At 45.9% G+C, this 22,549-nt stretch overlaps 1 protein-coding gene across 1 annotated transcript in view; it reads right to left on the reverse strand.

The window, feature by feature from the left end:
* Positions 1 to 22,549, reverse strand: part of RBM20 (RNA binding motif protein 20) — a 180,362-nt gene that overhangs the window by 49,345 nt on the left and 108,468 nt on the right. The window contains exon 2 of the mRNA XM_014546413.1: positions 1,210 to 2,296. Within this exon, the coding sequence (XP_014401899.1) occupies positions 1,210 to 2,296 (1,087 nt within the window). The remainder of the gene's footprint in view (positions 1 to 1,209; positions 2,297 to 22,549) is intronic.

The raw sequence follows: 22,549 nt of genomic DNA on the forward strand, positions 1-22,549 counted from the left end.
TACCTGCACAGCCCCTGCCCATCCTCTACAAAAGCCCAGATTCAAAAACCTGTGTCCTTCTCCCCCACTCAGTGGACCCTCAGTCCCACCGCACCTCCAGCCCATGTCCACATCCAGTTGGGACAATCGAGCAGGTGCAATCACAGTGAGTTGCAAAGCCTTAGGAAAGGCTTACGAGGGACAAAGCTCTCCATCACCTCTCATGTCAGCCAGCCCCCTCCAGGGACTAGAGGTGAGAGGCTGTGTCCCACCTGAGAGACAAGATGCACCCAAGCCGAGGGGAATGACAGCAGTGTGACTCCCACTAAGGAAGGATCATTGTGAAATGCAGACGGGAGGAGAGACAGAAGGCAGCGGAGCTTAAGAGGCACACGCTCTGGGAGGGCCAGACCCATATTCAAGTCTCCACTCTGCTGCTTTCTAGCTACGGGGTCCCAGGGCCCCAGACAAGTCATTTCATCTCTCTGGGCCTCAGTTTTCACTTCTGTAAAGTGAGAATAGCAACAGTATCAACTTTGGAGAGTTACTGCTGACACACGGGGAAGGTTTAATATATGTTAGCTGTTATTGCTTTGAAATATTTCGCTGCATCATCAACACATTTTGGGGAGAAATGACACCCTAATGGCACTTTGCTGCAGCTGGAGCATGTTACAACCTCTGGGCAGTGTGAGGAGGCTCCATCTCCATTTCGCAGGTGGGGACGCTGAGGCCTTCTTGATCATTTATCTAGGTCCCACCTGAGAATTTCTCTTGCCCCTGATCCAAAATTCTGCTCACTTTTCCCCCCTTTCAAACTCAATACAATATATTGTCTCCAGGATAATATATGTAACTTCTACGTGTACCACAGAGGAAAAGCCTTCTTCAAGGAGGCGGGAGGAGGGTCTAGTCCCCAAGTCCCTTCTCTGTAACCCAGGCGGGGTCACTTGATTCTCTCCCCACCCCCACTCAGCCGCAGCTTCTCAGCTATAGACATGGGTTAAGAATTTCTTACTTGCCTTAAAGCAAGGGACTGGCCCTCGTACATTTCTGGAATTCCTTTTGGTTCTAATACCTGTGGTTGTCATCAAGGGGACAGATGGCAACATTTTGTTCCCCAGTCCCCAAAGGTACCAGTTTCTCGCCCATAAACAGTGAGAGTTGGGTGGTGGTGGTGAGCCCGCCCAGGCTCCATCAGTGGCTCCTACGTGGTCTTAGATGACTCACCTTTAAATCAAATACCTTCTTGTCGCAGATGCTGCAGACGTGTGGCAGGTGGAGAGGGGCCACCCCATGAAAGTCATTCAGCTCGTGAGCCTGCAGGGGCCGCACGGACAGCACCGCCGGTTCCTCCTTGGCCCGCCGCCGTGCACCGCTGAAACCCTGCTTGCTGTTGTTCAGCCGACCCCCGAAGGAAGGAGGGGTCCTGTCTGGGGTGGGCTCCTCGGGGTCATACAGCTCGTAGGACTGGCTGGGGGGTGGAGGCCACAGGCTGGCGCCTGCTGCGAGGTCAGGCTTGCTCTGGCCAGAGAATCCGTGGGGGCTCTCCCACTGGCTGTTTGGACCCGGCAGCAGCGGACCTACCTCCCCTTTCAGGCCCCCCGTGGCCTCAGCCCCAAACCCGCCTGCCACGTGCGAGCCTTGGGAGTTGGCTCCGTAGAAGTCTTTGGGAAAGGCAGCCTGGCCATCTTGCCCCGATTGGCTGTACTGTCCTTCATAGGTCGCGCTGCCCGAGGTAGAGGCCGAGGCCGGCAGGAAGATGGGCTGACCATCCGTTTCGGAGCCGTAGGCCTGGCCGGAGGTGGCTTTGCCATACTCGTAGAATCCTGCCGTGGCGGGACCTGCCCCAGTCTTGCCAATGCCCAAGAGGACCGCCGGCTGGGCAGGGGTCTGAGGCATGACACCAGTGAAGGGATGCATCACCATGGCGTTGGGGGGCTGGCTGGGAAGGCTCACAGAGGGTCCCGGGCCTCGTGTCTGGCCGGGGGGTGAGAAGGCGATTGTGTTAGAGGGAAACCGGGCACTGGGCACGCTCGCAGCATGTGGGGGCACCGCGGTGTGGCCGTGGGGGGCGCTGATCACGGACGGATGCCTCAGCTGGTTGAAGAGCGGCTGGGACATGGCCACTTTGGAGAGGACTTGGTTCAGAACGGTGGCGGCCGCAGTGTTGTTGGTGACAGCTGTCTGTGCCAACTTCAGCCGGTGGAGGGTGAGCTGGGCTTGCAATTGAGCCAGTTGGAGACTGGCAGGCGAAGGAAGCAGGGGGGTCGGGTTACTGACCGAGAACGGGTTCTTGTCCAGGAGCTTGGCGGCACTGCAGGAAGACAGGGGTCGAGAGGCACAGCTGCTTTCCCCGAGGAGGCCAGGGGGCTCTCAGTGGGTAGCTGTGGTCCCCCCACCCATGGGAGCAAGACCCTCCCACAGGGCCCCACACAGAAGGGTGTCTGCAAAAACCTGTGCTCACACATACACCTCCATTAAAAGTAAAGCTCCAACAGAAAAGTTATATGAGAGAAGGTTCCATCTCGCTGGTAATCAAAGAGATATATTAGCAACAAATATTTGCCTAGCAAAGTGGCACATTTCAAAAAAACACACACAATAGCCTTCAGTGCTGGTGTGAGATAAAGTGGAATGGACACGTGTCAACGACTGTCTTAAAGTCACACAACTCTGTTGAAAGGTAGCCACGTCATATGTACTCCCGAGAGCCACATGCTTTAACCCAATAATTCAATGCTATGTATCTATCCGAAGAAAGCGAGCGAAAATTCAGACAAAACTTGACGCCCAAAGATGTTTAGTAATACTTCATTATTTAAGTGTCCACAGTTGAAAATTACAAATAATCCGATAACAGGGAGGGGAGTTTTAAACTGAGTAAATTGTGATATTAGCTACAGAATGAAATTTTAAGTAGACATTTGCTACTGGTGTTTAAGTTTCTGCTTTACTATGTAATATTTAAGACATTAAAAAAGTGTACTTGGCACCAAGCATAAGACAGAAAATATTCCAACACACAAATGTTCCTTAGGTATCCACTCTCCCCATCCACCCTGACCCCTACCATTGCCAATAGTAGACACTATCTTGAATTTGGTATGGTCAAAATTAGCGACCTGAGAAAATCCATGTACTCTAATGTTAACTGAAAAAAAAACAGGCTTCAAAACCACAGACAGAATGAGAGGTGTGTACTTGCGCCAAATACATTTTCATCCTTGTCCTTATTTCACATCCAAATGCAGCAAGAATCATGCTCCCTTCAGCCCACGCTCAAGCCCAACCAGCACAAAGAATAACCAAACATTTACAAGAGAAGAATCTGAAGTTGAGGTCGTAGGCAGTGGTGGGCTCACACAAACTCTTACTACAGGACTATTCTGTTGGAACCTGTGCCTTCCATGTGACCTTTGCTGTGGTTATGGTGCTTTCTGAACCAAAAACTAGGATGCATAAGGGGACAGCCCTTCCCAGAAAGTCTGGGATATCTGGTTACCGCAGTCAGGGCTCTTTTGTGAGACCATATTTCTTGTATCTTAAACCCCCCCCCTTTTTTTTATTGATTTCAGAGAGAGAAGGGAGAGGGAGAGAGAAACACTGATAAAAGAAAGACATTGATCAGCCACCTCCTGCATGCCCGATCAACCTGGGCGTGTGCCCTGACCCAGATTCAAACCAGCAATCTTTTGGTACATGGGACAAAGCTCAACCAACTGAGTCACACCGGCCAGGGCTAAACACCTCTTTTGGGGAGTGGGTGTAATAGGGAAATATGTTTGGGGTGTTGATGAACTGGAATTCCCAGGACATTTGAAAGGGAAGAATGGGACTGTGCATTTGAAGCTGGGATTAACATGGACAACCCAAGCTGTATATTCAGCATGCTCATATAAATAAGTGTGGCATAGAAGCTACAAAGCTGCAACACTTCAGACAAGGTTTCCACTGTCACACATTCTGTACAGTAAAAGTCTAACCACAATGAAGCAAAGGAGAGAAGCTGGGGGTGGGCATGGTTCAGGAATAAAGGGGAGACATGGAAAGTGTGTGGCATGTTACATCATCTCTCCCATTTTGGAGACACTTAGAAGAAAGCAAGCTTCTGCTTGGGTTGGTCTAAGAAAATTGTGAGGTGTGTGTGTGTGTGTGTGTGTGTGTGTGTGTGTGTGTGTGTGTAGGTCATGGGGAAGAAGGTAAACAGGAGAGAGTCTCACGTTGATTGCAATGCTACCGTGAGGTGTGTGTGTGTGTGTGTGTGTGTGTGTGTGTGTGTGTGTGTGTGGGTCACGGGGAAGAAGGTAAACAGGAGAGTCTCACGTTGATTGCAATGCTTCTGTGGGACCAGTGCTTAGCGAGGCTGTGTTATCTCATTTGAGGTGTCTCAATTATGCAGGGAAAGAACCTAATGCTCAGAGAGATTAGGTGGCCTTGCTTGCAAGGACTCACAGTGAGTGAATACAGATGTGGGATTCCACCGCCAGCCAGGCTTTGAAAAGAAGAACAAGGGCGGCGGTTAGGCGTGCAGCCTCTCAGCCCTCTGAGTGTCTCATGGGTGTAGGTCATGGGGAAGAAGGGAAGCAGGAGAGAGTCTCACGTTGATGGCAATGCTTCTGTGGGACCAGTGCTTAGCGAGGCTGCGTTATCTCATTTGAGGTGTCTCAATTATGCAGAGAAAGAACCTAATGCTCAGAGAGATTAGGTGGCCTTGCTTGCAAGGACTCACAGTGAGTGAATACAGATGTGGGATTCCACCGCCAGCCAGGCTTTGAAAAGAAGAACAAGGGCGGCGGTTAGGCGTGCAGCCTCTCAGCCCTCTGAGTGTCTCATGGGCTGCCTCGCTGTTTTGTTTGAAGTGAGTTCTCAGAAGACCAGGCACACCCGTGTTCAAATGCATGTAAAAAACACATGTCGGAGCCAGATAAATATGACCCTGAGTTACTGTTTCCCATCCTGTGAGAAATCAAGTCATTAAAGAGATCCCACCTTCACCCAGGAGCAGCCCTGCTGTGCTCCAAGGGCAGAAGAGCTGGCTGCATTTTAGGGTTTTGGAAGGCTGGGGGTTCCAGGTGAAAGGTGGTCACAGACCTTTGCTCCTCTTAGGGGTGCTGGCTGTAGCAGAGCCTTGGCGGCCCCAGGGGGGCCCAGGCACAGATCATGGTGAAGATGGGGAGGCGAGAATAGGAAAGGAAGAGGAGGATGGTCAAGAGTCTGATGATAGATTTCTGCGGGTGCAGTACTAAGTGGCTGAGCTTTAGAAAAGCAATTAAGCTTAACGCAAAACCCTGCCCACAGGGAGCCAGCCCTTCCTACCAGGTTTGTCCTCAACGCAGCCTGTCCTTGCTAACGAGGCGATAATGAGGTGCCAACTTGGTTTACATGACCAGAGTAAGAAGAGGTTGGTTTTGTTTTTCCAGGAGAAGTCAGTTGTATTTTCTAAAACTGCGTCCTGGGCTGGAGGGAGCTCTGGCTGGAGAGTCCCCTTCACCCCTAAGAGGACGCGTGGGGAATTGCTGCCTTTCTAACCAGGAAAGCCAGCCTCCTGGGTGTCATAGGTCAGCCAGGGAAGCAGGTGCGGCTCTGAGTACAGCCCAGGTTGCAGAAGATCACCCTTTCAGATCCAACATGAATAAGACCATTTTCTTCTCAAGTCCTGCTTTGCCTAGCAAATTCTTACTGTCCCCAACTTTACTCAACCTTGAGTAGAAGTGATTTCACATAAGTCACCAGAGCTGGATACCTCTTTTGAACCAAGGACCCTAAGAGAAAGAGGAAGACCAATCATCCTATCTTTTAAAAGTCCTAAAATTCAGGGGCTTCTAGCAATCATACTTTTGACCAAAAAATGGGGGCATCTGATCTGACACCCTCGGGGCTAGAAGTGATGTCGCCTTCCTGTTTCCCCACTCCCTTGGTTCCTCGCTCTGATGTCACTTAGCACATCCTGCCTTGTGTTCAAAATAACTGCTTATGTGCCTTTCTGCTTCCACTAGACCTAAGCTCTGCGAGGGAAAGGAGCATGTCTGGGAGACTGTGGATTTCCCCGGCACGCTGCCTTGCACTTGGTGGACACTCAGCAACAGCCGTAAAGAGAATGGAGAAGGAAGATAATGGACATGGCTCATCAGAACCTGGTGACTGTAAGAAGATGTGGACACCTCTTTTAAGAGTGTACATTTCACCCTAGCAGGTTTGGCTAAGTGGATAAAGCGTCAGCCTGTGGGCTGAGGGGTCCCGGGTTCGATTCCGGTCAGGGGCACATGCCTGGGTTGCGGGCTTGATCCCCATTGAGCGGTGTGCAGAAGGCAGCCAGTCAATAATTCTCTCTCATCATTGATGTTTCTATCTCTCTCTCTCTTTCCCTTCCTCTCTGAAATCAATAAAAATATGTTTAAAAAACAGTAATAATAAATAAATAAAGTGTATCAATTTAGCTTTTAAAAAAGAGTGTATATATTGTGGATAAAGGCCCTCATATAATTCAAAAAGCAGAATCTAAAGATACCCAGAAAGCGAATGGGTTTTGCTGTTGTATGCAGCTTAAACAGATGGGATGGTCTACAATTCCCCATTCCAAAGCAGGAGCCCCAATACACTCTTCTCCCTGTCCATGTCTAGGTTTTGAAAACTGATGGTAATCCCTGTGGTAGGCTGAATAATGGCCCCCAAAGATATCCACATCCTAATCCCCAGAACCTATGCAATGTCACCTTCCATGGTAGGTGGACTTTGCCAATGTGGTTAAATGAAGGAGCATGAGATGGAGAGACTGTCCTGGTGGGCCCGATGTATTCACAAGAGTCCTTATAAAACAGCGGCAGGAGGATCAGAGTCAGGAAGAGATACTATTAGGATGGAAGCAGAGGTCAGGGAGGAGATGAGACACTATGCTGGCTTTGACGATGGAGGAAGGGGCCATGAGCCAAGAAAATACAGGAGGCCTTTAGAAATTGAAAAAGGAAACAAATTTCCCCTAGAGCCTCCAGAAGAAATCAGCCCCGGTGACACCTTGACTTTGGCTTAGTGAGATGGATTTTGTACTTCTGACCTCCAGAACTGTAAGATGAGAAATTTGTACATTTGTGGTAATATGTTACGGAAGCAAATAGGAAGCTCATGCAATCCATCAAGAAAATTATACATAGAAGAGGCTTCCATTCAGGACACTGGCTGGATCTTGCTGGCATGAACTCATGTTCCCAGCGGTCCTGGACAAGCACAGGTCATCTCACCAGGTGTCTGAAGACGCTCTGGGAACTCAGCCAAGATCCAGAAAAACCCAGAGGTCCCTTCCTTCTCAAAGTCAACTTTCCTACCCAGCCAAGCAATGGAATCCGGGAGAGCTTGGACTCGAAGATCCTTAGGGATTGACTCATCCAGCCCCTTCATGAACAAAGAGAGAAAATGACTTGCTCACAGCTGGGTAGCAGCACAACCTTAATGAGAACTCAGATCATTCAAACCAGCTTTTAGCACCTGACAAAATAGCCTTAACTAAGCCCCAGTACTATCTAGTTCATCGCCAACTTATCATTTCCACCCATACGTATCTGTGGCCCTCCCCGCTGTTCAGAGACACTCGCTGAGCCCTGAGGAGATGCAAAGATTCAGCCCCTCTGAGCCCCTGTAAGCTCCAGAGGTGACAGTAGGGATGTCCCGTGTCTGGGGAGCCGGTGGGAGACAAAGTTCCATGCACCTGCTCCATCCTGTCTTCTAAACCTGTGCAGTGGCTCGGTTTGCTGTCATAGAGTCAAACCTCGAAGGACAGAGAGCAGCACAGAGAGTTACTTGTGCGGAGCTGGAAAAGCCACCACGCCTCCACCGGGAGGGCTGGCCCCCATCACAGCACAGCCTCTCTGATTCACACAGGCTTCCACGGGGCTCACTGCCTCCAGGGCTGACGGTTCCTTTCTGAGCCACTAAGAATTCACAGTGCATAATTACATTGAAAACGTTGGTTGCCTGCTCACTTAGAAAGGTTTCCTTGTTTTGTTTTGAACTAAAACAGCACCTCTCTCCATGGTTTTAAACATAAAATATAACATAAAGGAGAAATTGTTGCCTTTATAATGCGGGGAGATTTAGAACATCCAGATGAAAACTGTTTCTAATGGTTTAATCCCACAGTGCCAAAAGGACGTGCAACATATTGTCTCCACCAGCAGAGCGCAACAGCTGTCCCCGCATGGCAAGGCCCATTATTCATCCCAAAGCTCTTCTACATTTTATTCCGAGTCCCAAGCAGGAGGCAGTGATGGGTTTGTAGCGGGGCACAGGGAGTGAGGCAGTGAGTCGGGGTGCTAGAAATTCAGCCAGCGTTTTGTGATGTGATTCATCCTATTCTGAAAGGAAGGCAGAGCACCCAAGACACAGGCAGGGCCCGGGGCCTCTGCTCTGCACAGACTCCATCGGGCGTTCATAAATTGGTCCATTCAGCCCACGAGGATTGAGCATCTACAATGTGCTGGGCGAAGTTGCCAAATGGTGGGGACTCAGAGATGGAGAAAGAGATACCTTCCCAAGAGGAGACAGACCAACACAGAGAGTGATAGATCGTCCTTCGGAGGTAAGCACAAAACAGCAAGGCCCAGGAGGAAGTGGTGCTAGCCTCAGACTGTTCAGAGAGATGTAACAAACAAAACAAAAGGAACAAAGACTTGCAAACGTCCTGGGCTCAGTAATCCATCTGCAGATGCAAAGATGAACTGGCTGTTAGTGAAAGGCAGCACGAGGGTGAACTGTGGTCCGAGACCTGGGCTCCCACCTGCCAGTTACTGGTTATGTGATGGGAGAAAGTTGCTTAATTTTCTCATCTGTAAAATGGGAATAGTGATCCCCATCCCATGTGACAGAGCCCCCTGGCCACCGTGACTGGCTCAGCGATGGACACTCCCTGAAATTTTGTTGGTGTTATCAGGAGAGAGACACCCTTCTGTCATGCCTGGGTTGCTATGCTGGTTGAATTTGAGCCACCACGTAAGGAGAGGCTGCTTGAAAGTCAAGACAACCCAAGACCCCAGCCTGGAGCTAGGCAGACAGCTCCTGGTGACTTCACAGGGACACCTTGAGCCACTTGCCCTGGACTGCTTGGGCTTTTCTGTACACAAACCAAGGCATTTCCTTTATTTGCTTAATAAAAATAATAATGTAAAAAGAAAGCCAACCCACTAGAACCATCTGCATTAAATTCAGATGTTTCCCCTCCACGGCCCCACGATGATTCAGTAGTCTGTCATCCCCAGCTTTAAGGCATTTCCTTTATTTGTTAATAAAAATAATAATGTAAAAAGAAAGCCAACCTACTTCAACCATCTGCATTAAATTCAGATGTTTCCCCTCCAAGGCCCCACGATGATTCAGTAGTCTGTCATCCCCAGCTTCTTCTGCGGAGGGAACCACTGTGAGGACCTAAGGGGTCACTGCAGGGGGAACTGGAGCAATTACTTTGGTGAGTGTCCACTGACCAGAGAGACCTGCTTCCTGGAGGTTGGGGAACAGAATGCTCCTCCACCCTGGGCGGAGTAAGAGCCCCGTATGGTGGTTACAAGACCAGGGTATGCATGGGGTGTGGGCTATGCAGCAACATTCTTTTTAATCCTCACTCAAGGAGTGAGGATGTTTTTCCTATTTATTGTTTCAGCGAGAGAGAGAAACATTGATGTGAGAGGGACACCGATTGGTTGTCTCCCACACACGCTCCAACCAGGGGCAGGGATCAAACCTGCAACCCAGGTACGTGCCCTTGACCAGGAATCGAACTCGTGACTCTCCAGTGCACAGGCCAACACTGACCACTTAGCAACATTGGCCAGGGCATATGCAACAACATTTTGCACATTCAGAGATCCAGTCCTGGCCACACAGGTGCTCTTGTGAGCTGGGGACATAACGACTTTTCCTTCTCAAGGGGGCAATTTCTAATCTACTGAGACACCTTGCAGATGGGGGTGGGGGAATGGGGATTGAAAGGAGCTCAGGTTTCAGAGTTAGCATCCACTTGGGTGTGAATTCCAGTTCACCACTTGTAAGCTGGGGACTGTGGGCAAATACTTAGCCTCTCTGAGCCTCGGAGTCCTCATTGCTAAAGCCGGGTGGCTATACCTAAGGTATAGGCTTGTTCCGAGTTAAATGATAGGGTGCACATAAATTGTTCCACACAGTTCCTAGCACACTGTAAGCATTCACTAAACAAACGCAGCAGCAACCGCTACTACAACTGTCTTCTCACCCTTATCATTACCATCAGCACTACTATCACTACCACCATCATCGGCATCACTGTCATCATCAGAGCAGATGGCGAGTGACAGAGGGAGATGGCAGAAAACACAAGGAGATGTGAATATGGAGAGAAGAGAAGTAAAAAACAAGGATGGACATCTGTTGAGAGAGGAGGGAGCAGGCTGGGGACTGGGACTTGGAGGGAAGAGAGAGTTATGAGTTGCTTGGTAATGGGATACGTAGTCAACAGGAGACTGAAAGGGCTGTGGAATAATGAAGACACAGCCGAAGTTCCATGGTGTGAATGTCCCCTGTGATGGTCAGCCAGCCAGAAGCAAAAGCCAAGAACCGCAGCCCAGCGTGGCTCAAGGTCTGGCTGGGCACAAGATCTTCCAAGATAACCAATCAGGAATTTAAATTCACTTCCAGTTCAACACAGGACCCTGTCCAGGCCAAGCAATGGACATGCCATTTTTATTATGTGTTAGAACATAAAATATAATCCAGGTGAGAGGGCTCAGAACCTGGCCAGAGAGTGTTTTCCAGGTTTGGTCACACCTTCATAACATGGCCAAATCAAATGAAGTGCAATCAGGGTCAAGTCTTTGCTGAGTCCTGCCCTTTCTGTCGCCTCCTGGGAGCTGAACTTCACATCATAAGTTCTCCACTCTACTTTAACCCTCTTAGACTCGAGGTCAGGACGCGATCCGCAGGGAACAGTCCCTAAATGCCAGGATACAAGAGGACAACGATGATACTACAGTACTATTGGGGCTAAAGTTTAAACTCTAGCTCATTGTCACAAATGTGAGATCAAGAAGAGGCCTTAGAGACCATTTAGTTTAACCCACTCCATTTACGGAGAAAAAAAGAGAAGCCCAATGAAGTAGACATAATATGTGAATCAAACCAAGTCACACCTCTAGACAGAGGAGAGGAGGAGGGCCTGGAACCCAACTCTCCTCATTCCTGGGGCTAATGGAGCTACTACGGTGGGCCACCCCCCATCGATGTTCATCAGCAAATTTTCTCCTTTTCTGGGAGCAGAGTGAAATTGCACACTTTCTGGTTAGTGCTGTCTTCTTGGTAACAATAGGACTATGGATTATCACTAGCTAGGCCCCTGTGACTAATTGAGATTACTGGGTCAATGCTGGTGTTAGCCCACATTTGGGCTTCAGCTGTGATATTACCATATGATGATTCATATCACCATGACACCTCTTGGAGTGATTCATAACAGCATGGTAATCTCATCACCTCTCTTTTGTTTCATGTCTTTCAGTTGGAGTGTTAATAAGTGTTTTCACCTCATTAGCTCTCTGATCACCAGGACAACCATATGGGAACCTTCATCAGATACGACCATTTCTAGTTTATATTAAGAAGACTGAGACCAAGAAAGGTCGGATGAACCACCCGAGGGCATCCAGTGAATAAAGGATTTGAACGAGGGTCTTTTGACTGTAAGACCAATGTTCTGTCCTCTGTTATGGGTTCACTGAAGGAGCTTCTGAAGCCACATTCCTGGCCCTACTTCCATGGGTGTGATTTGTTTTGTTTTGTTTTGGGTTTGTTCAAAGGTACTAAATTATAAAGCTTTTTCCTTTATTCTGTGTTTTTTTCTCCCAGCTTGTCACAGTGGTTTAAATTTTTTTTTCCAGCTTTATGGAGCTATAATTGACCTATAACATCATATACATTTAAGGTGTACAACGTAATGATTTGATATATGTGTATATTGTGAAATGATTACCACAATAAGTTTAGTTAACACATCCAGGCATGATTTTAAATAACACATTTGATATCAAATCACCATTATACTCTGGTGGCCCCTTATACTCTGAACCACTTTCATCAGGCAGAATAAGATTCTCAGAGCCAAGAGACCTATACTCACAAAGGGGCAGCTTGCAGTTTTATAACTGACAAGAGAGGACTTGCCTTCCTGCTGACAATATGAGAAGGGCTCAAAATGTACAAAACAGAATGAATAGCTCAGCTAATGTGGTTCAGTGGTTGAGCTTTGACCTATGAACCAGGAGGTCATGGTTCAATTCCCGGTCAGGGCACATGCCCGAGTTTTGGACTCAATTCCCAGTAGGAGGCGTGCAGGAGGCAAGCAATCGATGATTCTCTCTCATCATTGATGTTTCTCTCTCTCTCTCTCCCTTCCTCTCTGAACTCAATAATAAAGAGAAAAGCAGAATGGGCAATGCAGCATATACAAAGAAAATAATATACATTCTGCTAGTGTCATATAGGAAAGACTTAAAGCAAAGAGAGAATTAATGTCAACTTACCACCAAGAACCATAGATTAGGACTTTTTGTGTCTGTTTTTCTTCTGTACCATTTTTTTCTTTAAAATATCCTTTGTTTTATAAAATGATGGTATTATAAGTAGTAATTGTTTTTAATGCTCATATTTGTTTTGTTTTTTAACTACAAAAATATGAAGAATATAACATATACTTATGAACTCATTACCCATGATCCCAAATTAACAAATGCTACAGTTAGGGTCATTTTGCCTCAGATTTTTTTTTTCTAAAATATATTTTTATTGATTTCAGAGAGGAAGGGAGAAGAAGAGAGAGATAGAAACATCAATGATGAGAGAGAATCACTGATCGGCTGCCTCCTGCACACCCCACACTGGGAATGGAGCCCACAACCCGGGCATATGCCCTGACCGGGAATCAAACCATGACCTCCTGGTTCATAGGTCAATGCTCAACCTATGAGCCACGCCAGCTGGGCTGCCTCAGATATTTTTAATAAAAATATATATAATTATACAAATAAAGTTAAAGTTCCCTTTGGGCCTCTGCCTGGTCCAATTCCACCTCCATCTTCCCAGTGTCACCTGGGTGTGGTGTGTTTGTATATATGTATATATTTGTCTGTCTATTTGTATCTATCTATATACAGAAAAAGTATAAAAATAAGAGACTTTTATACATGCATGTTTCATAAAAAAGCAGGTAGGAATGGTTTCAACAATATTTCTCCTAAAGAAACAAATGCATAATCTAAGTTTCCCTTAACCATTGAATATCGAAGGCAGTGTGACGGAGCAAAAAATTAGTGAGCTAGTTAGAAATCGGGAGACCCAGGCCTGGTCTTACAGCCACTATTCACTCCCTGTGCGACTGCAGGTCAGTCAAACCCCCCCCCCCCCCCCGCCTTTTTTTTTCGTAAAATGAGAAAGCTGTATATAAAAGGATCGCCAAGATCTGATCCACCTTTGAAGTCTGATGACTCTAAGGTTTAATTTCCTTATCTGTCAAATGGAGATAATAACATCTGCCCCCGTAGTTGTTCTAAACATCTAACATGGCGGGCAGATGCTCTGCAAAGCATGATGATGGTTGATAATGATAATAATTATTATTGAATAATATTGAATAATAATTATTATTAGTCACAAATTAAATTTATTTCAAGCTCCTGGGAATGCTTCTAAAGAAAACATTATTTCACATACTAGTATATGGCTAGGTTCAGATGTATGTGTTGCTGGCCAGCCAGCATGAACTAATTTAACTTCTTCTATCCCTGATCACTTGGGCAGGCCAGGCCGTTCAGCACAAGGAGAAGCTCTCTGAGCTCTATCCATGAAGATTTCGGGGAAGAAATACCAAAAGTGCCTCGTTATGAGACTCTCTCCTCTACAAAGGCATTCCAGAGACAGGCCCAGTCTTTCACAGTAAAAAGCAGCTCGAATCCATTCAGGGCTGGAGTTGGTTTGTCTGACACACCCTTCTTCAGGAAATTCATGTTGGGTAGAATTCCACTGGTTTTATGCAGGCTAAAATCCAGGAAGTTGGTTTGACTTCTAGGGTTAGAAGAGATCTTTCCTTGTCTCAGTCACATAACATATGGTGACCTCGCAACCGACAAACTTTTCTGGGGAACATGGGAGCCTTCTGAGATGGAGAAACAAGCTGTCTGAAATACATATTTTAAAACTGCTGCACAACTTTCTCTAAGAAGCCAAACATTCATGGTTACAGGCCAATACTTCCCCTGTGAAGGGCAGTATATGCAAATATCAACGCCTTTGCACATACAGGTCCTTCTCCAAGACAATCTCTTCCCTTCTCCTCCTCACGCAGGTAACTATCCTTCAACATGTAGTTGGATGTCACCTCTTCCAGGCAGACTTCCCTGGCTCCTACCTCCATCAAGTGTGGGCTGGTGCCCCTTCTATGATCCCCCATAATGCTCTGCTATGCCATTAGCCTCAATTACATTTTCTTCTAACTCCTACCACCCTCTATCATAGTTGTGTATCCAGTCACTCATCTCACTTCCTCACTGCCACATCACCATTTTGAAGGCAGGAATTGTATGTCCCGTTTCATGTCACAGTGCCTGGCACATGGTAGGTGTTTAGAACCTATAAGCATTTCTATACATGTACACAACTGATCCATGTGTATGTGTGTGAGACAGTAGTTGTGTATCACATTCTCTATCTGTTTTCTGGAGCAAATGTTCCGTGTGTGCTGCTCAAGGCTTTGAAGATGAAGTTCTGCAGCGAATGTGGATTAGATTCAGTCTTTGAACACTGTTGATATTATGTAAATACCACCAACCACATCAAATATAAAATCCTAAAATATTCAACAAACAGACTTGTTGCCACAGTTCTCCTTTTAACTAAATCTGAAGAAAATGCAATTTCAGTGTGTGATCTGAGGAGATATAAGTGTCTAATCCACACGATTCTGAGATGAAACATATGCTCAAGAATGAATGGTCCCTATGTTCTCTAAACTTTCTTTTTAGTCATTTATAACACTGAGATTTTTCTGGTAAGTGTTATAAAATTCATTTGATTTAAAAGCCAATTTTAAATCAAAATATAATTTTAGATTAATTTTAAAGAATTAAAATTCTCAATTAAAATAGCTCGTCTTTTCCTAGAGTTGCCTGACTGTTAACCTGGACATTTTAACCAACATGGTTTAAGCTAAATGGAGTCCATATGAAAGTGAAGAGGCAGTGGAGGGTGTGGGGGACCTTGGGGATTGGGGGAGCCACTGTTTGGGTTGTAAGTGGACCCACTTCTTAAACAGGCTCTACCACCAATACTCTACATTTTATTGTACTCACTTTACCTTGTAGAACTTAGTTTTCTCATCTGTAAAATGGGAGGGTCAGACGAGACATTTAAGGTTCCTTTATGCCTTATGATTTTAGGATGGTGGGCGTTTCCCTAAAGCTGTTATTTATGACTCATGGAAAAGTTAGGGTGATCTGGCCACGGTGCAGAGATGGATTTTACACTGAGCTATCTGAGTTCTAGTCTCTACTACTCCTCTAGTCCTGGGTGACTTAAGAGATAGGCACTTAACCTCCAGTTAGCAGACCTGTCTGTAAAATGACAGGTTGCTACCAGAGCAGTGATTTTTAAACTTTGGTGGGCATCCAGAGAGCATCTTAAAACACAGATGCTGGGCTCACTCCCCGCTTCTTTCTCAGGAGGTCTGGGTTGAGGCCTCAGAATTTGCATTTCTAACATGTCCAGGTGATACTGACGCTGTCCTTTGAGAACCACTGAACCTACTTTCCAACTTTAAGAATCTATGGTGAGTTATAAGAAATTTGTTAACTATTATATATTTAATGAGCCACCTCTGCCTTGAATGAGCCAGCCAGCATGAACTAATTTAATTTCTTCTATCCCTGATCGCGTGGGCAGGCCGTTCAGCACAAAGATAAGCTCTCTTAACCCTATCCATGAAGATTTAGGGAAAGAAATAGCCGAAGTGCCTCATTAGGTATGTTTCTTTAGGCACCAAAAAACAAGAAGGGGCTTTCTTTTCCATGGGGGTTTTTAAACACTGCAAAAATAACTTCAGGGGGTACACATGATCACGCTTATACCTACCTTTCTTTAAAAAAGACTCAATCGCTACCTTGGCCGGGTAGCTCAGTTGGTTAGAATATTGTCCCAGTATGCCAAGGTGCCAGGTTCGATCCCCAGTCAGGGCGCATACCAGAATTGACCAATGAATGCATAAATAAGTGGAACAACAAATTGATGTCTCTCTCAAATCAACAAATAAAATTTTTTAAAAAAAGACTCAATTGCCATGTTCAACATTTGGCCTCCTGTGATCAAAAACACTTAAGTTCACAAAACCTCAGACAACTTAGTTAATTGATCCGCTCAGCATCATGTTATCAGGTTTACTGAGCGGGAGAAAAGCATAACTCCATTCACACTGCGTTCACTAACGCAGAGAACAGAAGGGTCAGATTCCAGAATGCCCAAAATTCTTCAGTCGAGCGACATCATGATTATGAAAAAATTCCAAATTCACCATAGACTAAAACATCTGTAAATAAAATCATCTCTATCATTAGATTACAAACTTGATGGCCCTGCAATTACTTGGGGTGTTTTTTTAAAAAAACGGATGCTTGGGCCACATCTCCAGAGATTCTAATTCACCTCGGGCACTATCCAAATTCACCATAGACTAAAACATCTGTAAATAAAGTCATCTCTATCATTAGATTACAAACTTGATGCCCCTGCAATTACTTGGGGTGTTTTTTTAAAAAAAATGGATGCTTAGGCCACATCTCCAGAGATTCTAATTCACCTCGGGCACTGGGATTTTTAATACTAGCTCTCCAGGATTATTGTAAAGTTTAGTCTGAGACTCACCAATCTATAAAGGAACAAAATCAATCTGTTTTTCATTACTTTAAACCCCACAAGCCGTTTCTGTCATTACTAACGGCATGGCCATTTGTCTTAAATTATAGTGAAGAATAAACACTGACGTTTTCACTCGCCCACAACGGGTCACAGACACAGTGGACAATCAACTATTTCTAAGCGATGTTGACGCATCATCCGCACAGTTCAATACATACTTTTCGTGGCAAGACTTCTCCCCGAGTGTGCAGTTTCTACCACAGAGAGCCAGGTGAGGTTTGCTCAGGCGTGACTCTCGTACCTTCTAAATTAGAAGCACCGTGAAGACATCACCCACATCCTAAAAACCTTTGAAATTCCCGAGTGGCTTCCTGGCTCAGTGCCAGGCAGATCAGAAGCACTGAACAAATACTTGTTTGACTCCCTTGAATTTATGACTGTCTCCAAGCACACAGAAGGCAGACCTCAGCAGAACATGCTAAGTGTCTCACTGTGAAATACGAGGTATGCACGCCTCTGTGTTTGTGCTGCAGATGGGCACTGTTTACTTCTTGTAAGTTCCTTAGAGTACACGAGAACCTTGAGGTTGGGACTTTATAAACAGACCATGAAACTATTTATTTGAGAAAGCTTCCATTTCCCCCAAAGTGGATGGAAGTTTCTGGTGCCTAAGAAGACATACCTTTCTGACGACAGCCAACAAAACACAGGTGCCACCTGAGGCAGAGAACATTCCATGCGGGTTACTTCTGGCTCCTGCCTCGATTTTACAAAGCCATGGCGTGGCCGTAGGAAAGTTACCGCAGAGAGGAGAGAACAGGCAAAGCAGCAACGGCCAGAGGGGCAGGCCCTGAGGTCACATCTGCATGTGCCATTCTAGATATTTCTGTCAGATCCACCATAAACTCAACTGTGGTTCAGATCCAAGCAGGCTGGGGCAAGAAAGAAGGGTTCAAGCTGACTTTTCACTCAAACCTGCTCTCGGGTACTTTCCTCGGCTTCCCCATCCATTGCTAATTAGGGGCGGCCCAGGCCTGACATGTCCACAGGGCTCTGTGGGGAAATTGATTATTATATTACTCTGAAAAATAAGGAAGTCATTTCGTCTGAAATATCAAATTCCACAAAATCATATGTGGCAGCTGTTAGGCTATGCATGTGGGGGAGGGAACGAGTGTGTGAAAATATTAACTCTCTCCCTTTCAGTTTTCTGGCACAGAAAAATAAAAGGAGATTCGAACGCACATAAGGCAGAAACCAATGGCAAAGCGACATCATGGATTTTTTTCATGGATTTTTTTTTTAAGGTTAAAAAATCCCCATGATGGAAAATACAGCAGACACACCATTTTACAAGTGTACGCGTGTGGGTTTGCTTGGACACACTTGCAAGCAGAAAACCAGGATTCCTCTCCCAAAGGTGCCCAAGCGACTTTTAATTGCCGCAGTTAAAGAAACGAGGTGAGTCGGCTTGGTTGTGCCGAGCCTGCTAACGGGTCATCACATCCAAGTCCAGATACGTCCCCTGAACCTCGCGACAGGCGTTTATACGCTTTCTTGCTTGCTTGGGGACTTGGAAATAGTTTTGTTTTGAAATTGAACTTTATTTAAAGACATCTAATCGTTGCTGAAATGCGGATCACGGCTCCTCCAGCGGCGCTCAGAAGCAACTTTGAAACATTTCTGAGCAAAATATCCCGGCTCGTGAATGCTAGCACGGCACTCCCCGCCGGGTTCACGGCTCTGCCTCTGCACTCAAGATAGGAAACACGGCAAGCGCCTTGACATTCATTTCCCATCATTGACACATTCCAGCCACGAACACAAAGCGCCTCAATCTTAAGAGACCCCCTCTTACTGTTCACAAGACTTCAGGATTCCGAAAACGTCCCCTTCCCTTCCCTCAGACCCAGCGATCATGCAATCTGTTTTCCTGCGGCCGCCCGACTTTTCTTTTTAAAAAAAAGAGTTCAGTAACTGGAGTAAAAGAAACATGTAGACATCCCGACATTGGGATCGCGGATTCCACGGGGGTCATGGGGAGCTATCTGAAGTCACATGCTACCCTAGGAATCAGTTATTCCCTTTTTAAAAGGGAGGGGGTGGGGATACACATAAATCGCACACTCATGCACAAATGCTTAGCGCCAAGAACATGGTCAGAAGTGCTGCCTGGACTAGAGAATAAAGAGGAACCCCCTGGTTGCCCCCCTGTGCTGGGGAAAGGTAGGATGACGTCATGCAACCTTACCTTTCTGAAAAAGACCAGGGAGCCTGGCATTGAGCGCTGACCTGAGGCCACCGAAGCCCGCAGTCATTTTGGGTGTCGCGCATGTGCCTCCCTAGAAAATTCCAATGACATCCTACCGGCTCTCTGCGTGCCAATCATGACGGGCTTCCACTTAAACCCTCAGGAGTCTGGAAAGGGGCACCGGAGGGGGAATGAAGGCGAGGGAGAGAGTGAAAGAAAAAGAGCAGCCCCAGTGCCCTGCATACCCATCTGGAAGGGGAGTCACATGCCCCCGGGAGCCATTCCTGCCGCATTACACACGCCGAGTGTAAATGGCAAACAATATCAGTCCATGTTTACGCCACATGTTCTCAGCCTCTTCACATATCAACACCCAGGCCAGCTTTTGAGAATGCTTCTGCATGGGGAGCACATGGGCTAATCATGTGGCCATTTTTAATAAAATTCCAAAGCCTCCCCAGTTCTGGTTTATTTCCTACTTTTTGTTAGTGGTGGAGGTGATGGCAGTTTGTTTGTTTGATTCCTTGCTTGATAGATAGAGATAGAGATAGAGATAGAGATAGAGATAGAGGAGATAGAGATAGAGATAGAGATAGAGATAGACAGATATAGCTATAGATATAGATAGATAGATAGATAGATAGATAGATATAAAATATTTATTTTACTGATTTCAGAGAGGGAGAGAGAGATAGAAACATCAATGATGAGAATCACTGATCAGCTGCCTCCTGCACGCCCCACACTGGGGATCGAGCCCACAACCCAGGTATGTGCCCTGACCTGGAATTGAATCGTGACCTCCTGGTTCATAGGTCAATGCTCAACCACTGAGCCATGCCGGCTGGGCTGGGCACTTGTTTGTTTTTAATTCTGGGTTTTCACGTGTGACAATTTGGTCCTGAAGGTCCCACAAAAGACCTTTAGGGATGTAGCCACATCAGACCCCAACCCTAACTGACAAACTGACTCCCAACCAGCAAACCTCCTGAACAGGTGACCCTTTCTTTTTTTCTGTGTGTGGAGTAGCAGGAGATGGAGTGAGGCAACCCATCACTTCACCTGCCCAGCAGTAACTACAATACTTTTCAGCAGGAAAAGTGGACCGTCTTCTGCGCTAAGCAGGGGCTCTTAACTGGGGGTGATCCCCCCACCCCAGGGAACGATGGAGACATTTTGTTTGTCAGAACTGGAGGTTCCTACTGGCATTTACTGGGCAGAGGTCAGGGTTGCTGCTAAAATCCTACAATGCTCAATACAGAACCCACAAACAATAATTACCCAGCCCAAGATATCAACAGTGCGACAGTTGAGAAACTAAGCCCTTCCACAAGTCTCACAGAAAATATGATACCCGCAAAAAAAGAAGAAAGAAAGAAAAACAAAACTGAGAAGCCCTCGCTATGCGGAATGACTAAATTCCTCATAGAGGCCCAGGGATGAGCTTGGCCTGATTTACGGTTTAATTACTTAGGAACCTGATCAGTTTTCTCCCAGGAGCCACCACTCGCCTGCACTCTGTGTCCCTCTTCTTCTCCCCAAGTCTTACCCTATAATCCTGACAACACAATCACCCCAAACGAAACCTTCACGTGATTTTTCTAAATAAAAACCTGCTGTCCATAGGTCACGTGAAGCAGCCACCACCCAGCCCGTCCTGTCTGGAGGTCTGATGTTCATCTGTAATGCCCAGTCTCCACCATAATCCCCTCTCAAAATTACCCAGGAGGTTCTGGTTTTTACAAGGGACAGCCTCCCCAGAATAGATGATAAAAGACTCGGGATTAAAGCTCACTGGGTTCTCCTATTTTACACACATGCTTGGAGGTGGGGCGGGGGTATGCCCCCTGGTACCAGGGAGGCTCCTCTCCTGCTGGGACTCAGTGTGTGATGTTCCTGCAGACACTGGAAAGTTGAGGTGAAAGCCAGTCGTGTCTGTCTAATCGCCCGCGTCCAGCTTTCCACCAGAGGCCCACTGCCCAGCATGCTCCCCAGAGAGCCCGAGGACTCTTTCTTCCTAATTTAGTCACAGCCCACAGGCTGCCCCAGGCTCACCTGGCTCTCGGCCCATGACGCAGTCACAGACACCTAAAGGCGCCAGTCCCAGATGCTGACCTACGGGAACCAGCCAACCTGGCCACAGCGGCATTTCTGCTCAGGCCTTGGGTCCCTCCCACGATCTCCTAGGTTTCCCCAAAGTGCACGGTGGAGCTCCAGTCATGGATGGTACATTTTGCTCTTCTTCACTCTCTGTCTTATTTCATTATGCTCAGAACTTGCTTAGGATAACAGTCTACTGAATAGATATTTATAGAACATTTCATTCCCAAACTGCAGAATACACGTGTTTTGGGGGTTTTTTTCATATGCATGTGGAACATTCTCCAGGATAGATCACATTCAGGACTAATACATTCAAGAAGAGTGAAATACATTAAGATTGAAATACATCTCTTAGGACCACAATGGTGTGAACCTAGAACTCAACTATAGAAAGAAAACTGAAATAAAAACACAAATATGTAGAAACTAAACAACATGCTACTTAACAACCAATGGGTCAAAGAGGAACTCAAGCAGAAAATTAAAAACTACCTAGAGACAAACAAAAATGAACAAACAACTTTCTAAAATATATGGAATGTGGCAAAAGCAGTTCTAAGAGGAAAGTTCATTGCTATACAGAGAAATCCCAAATAAACAATCTAACTTTACATCCAAAGGAACCACAAAAAGAAAAACAAACAAAACCCAAAGTAAACAGAAAGAATGAAATAATAATTATCAGAGCAGAAATGAACACAATAGAGATTAAAATAGAAAAGGTCAATGAAACTATGAGCTGGTTCTTTGAAAAGATAAACAAAGTTGATAAACTTTTAGCCACACTCGTTAAGAAAAAAAGAAAGCCCAATAAGTAAAATCATAAATGAAAGAGAAGTTACAACCAACACCACAGAAACACAAAGAATTGTTAAAGAATACCATGAATAATTACATGCCAACAAATTAGGACAACACTGAAGAAATGAGTAGATTTCTAAAAGCAAACAACCTTCTAACACTCAACCAGGAAGAAATAGAAAATCTAAACAGACTGATTACTAGCAATGATATTGAAGCAGTAATAAAAAATAAAAACTCTGCAAAAAAAAAAAAAAAAAAAAAAAAAGTTCAGGACCAGACAGCTTCCCCGATGGAATCTAGCAAACATTTAAAGAAAAATTAATAACTATCCTTCTTAAACTATTCCAAAAAAATACTGATGAGGAAGGAATGCTTCCAAACTCATTCTAGAAGCCAGCATTACCCTAACACCAAAACAAAACAAAGACATCACAGAATAAGAAAATGTAGGCCAATATCCTTGATGAACATAGATGTAAAAATGCTCAACAAAATATTAGC

This window comes from Myotis brandtii, unplaced genomic scaffold (assembly GCF_000412655.1).
Source record: "Myotis brandtii unplaced genomic scaffold, ASM41265v1 scaffold441, whole genome shotgun sequence".
In the NCBI taxonomy this organism is placed as follows: Eukaryota; Metazoa; Chordata; class Mammalia; order Chiroptera; family Vespertilionidae; genus Myotis; species Myotis brandtii.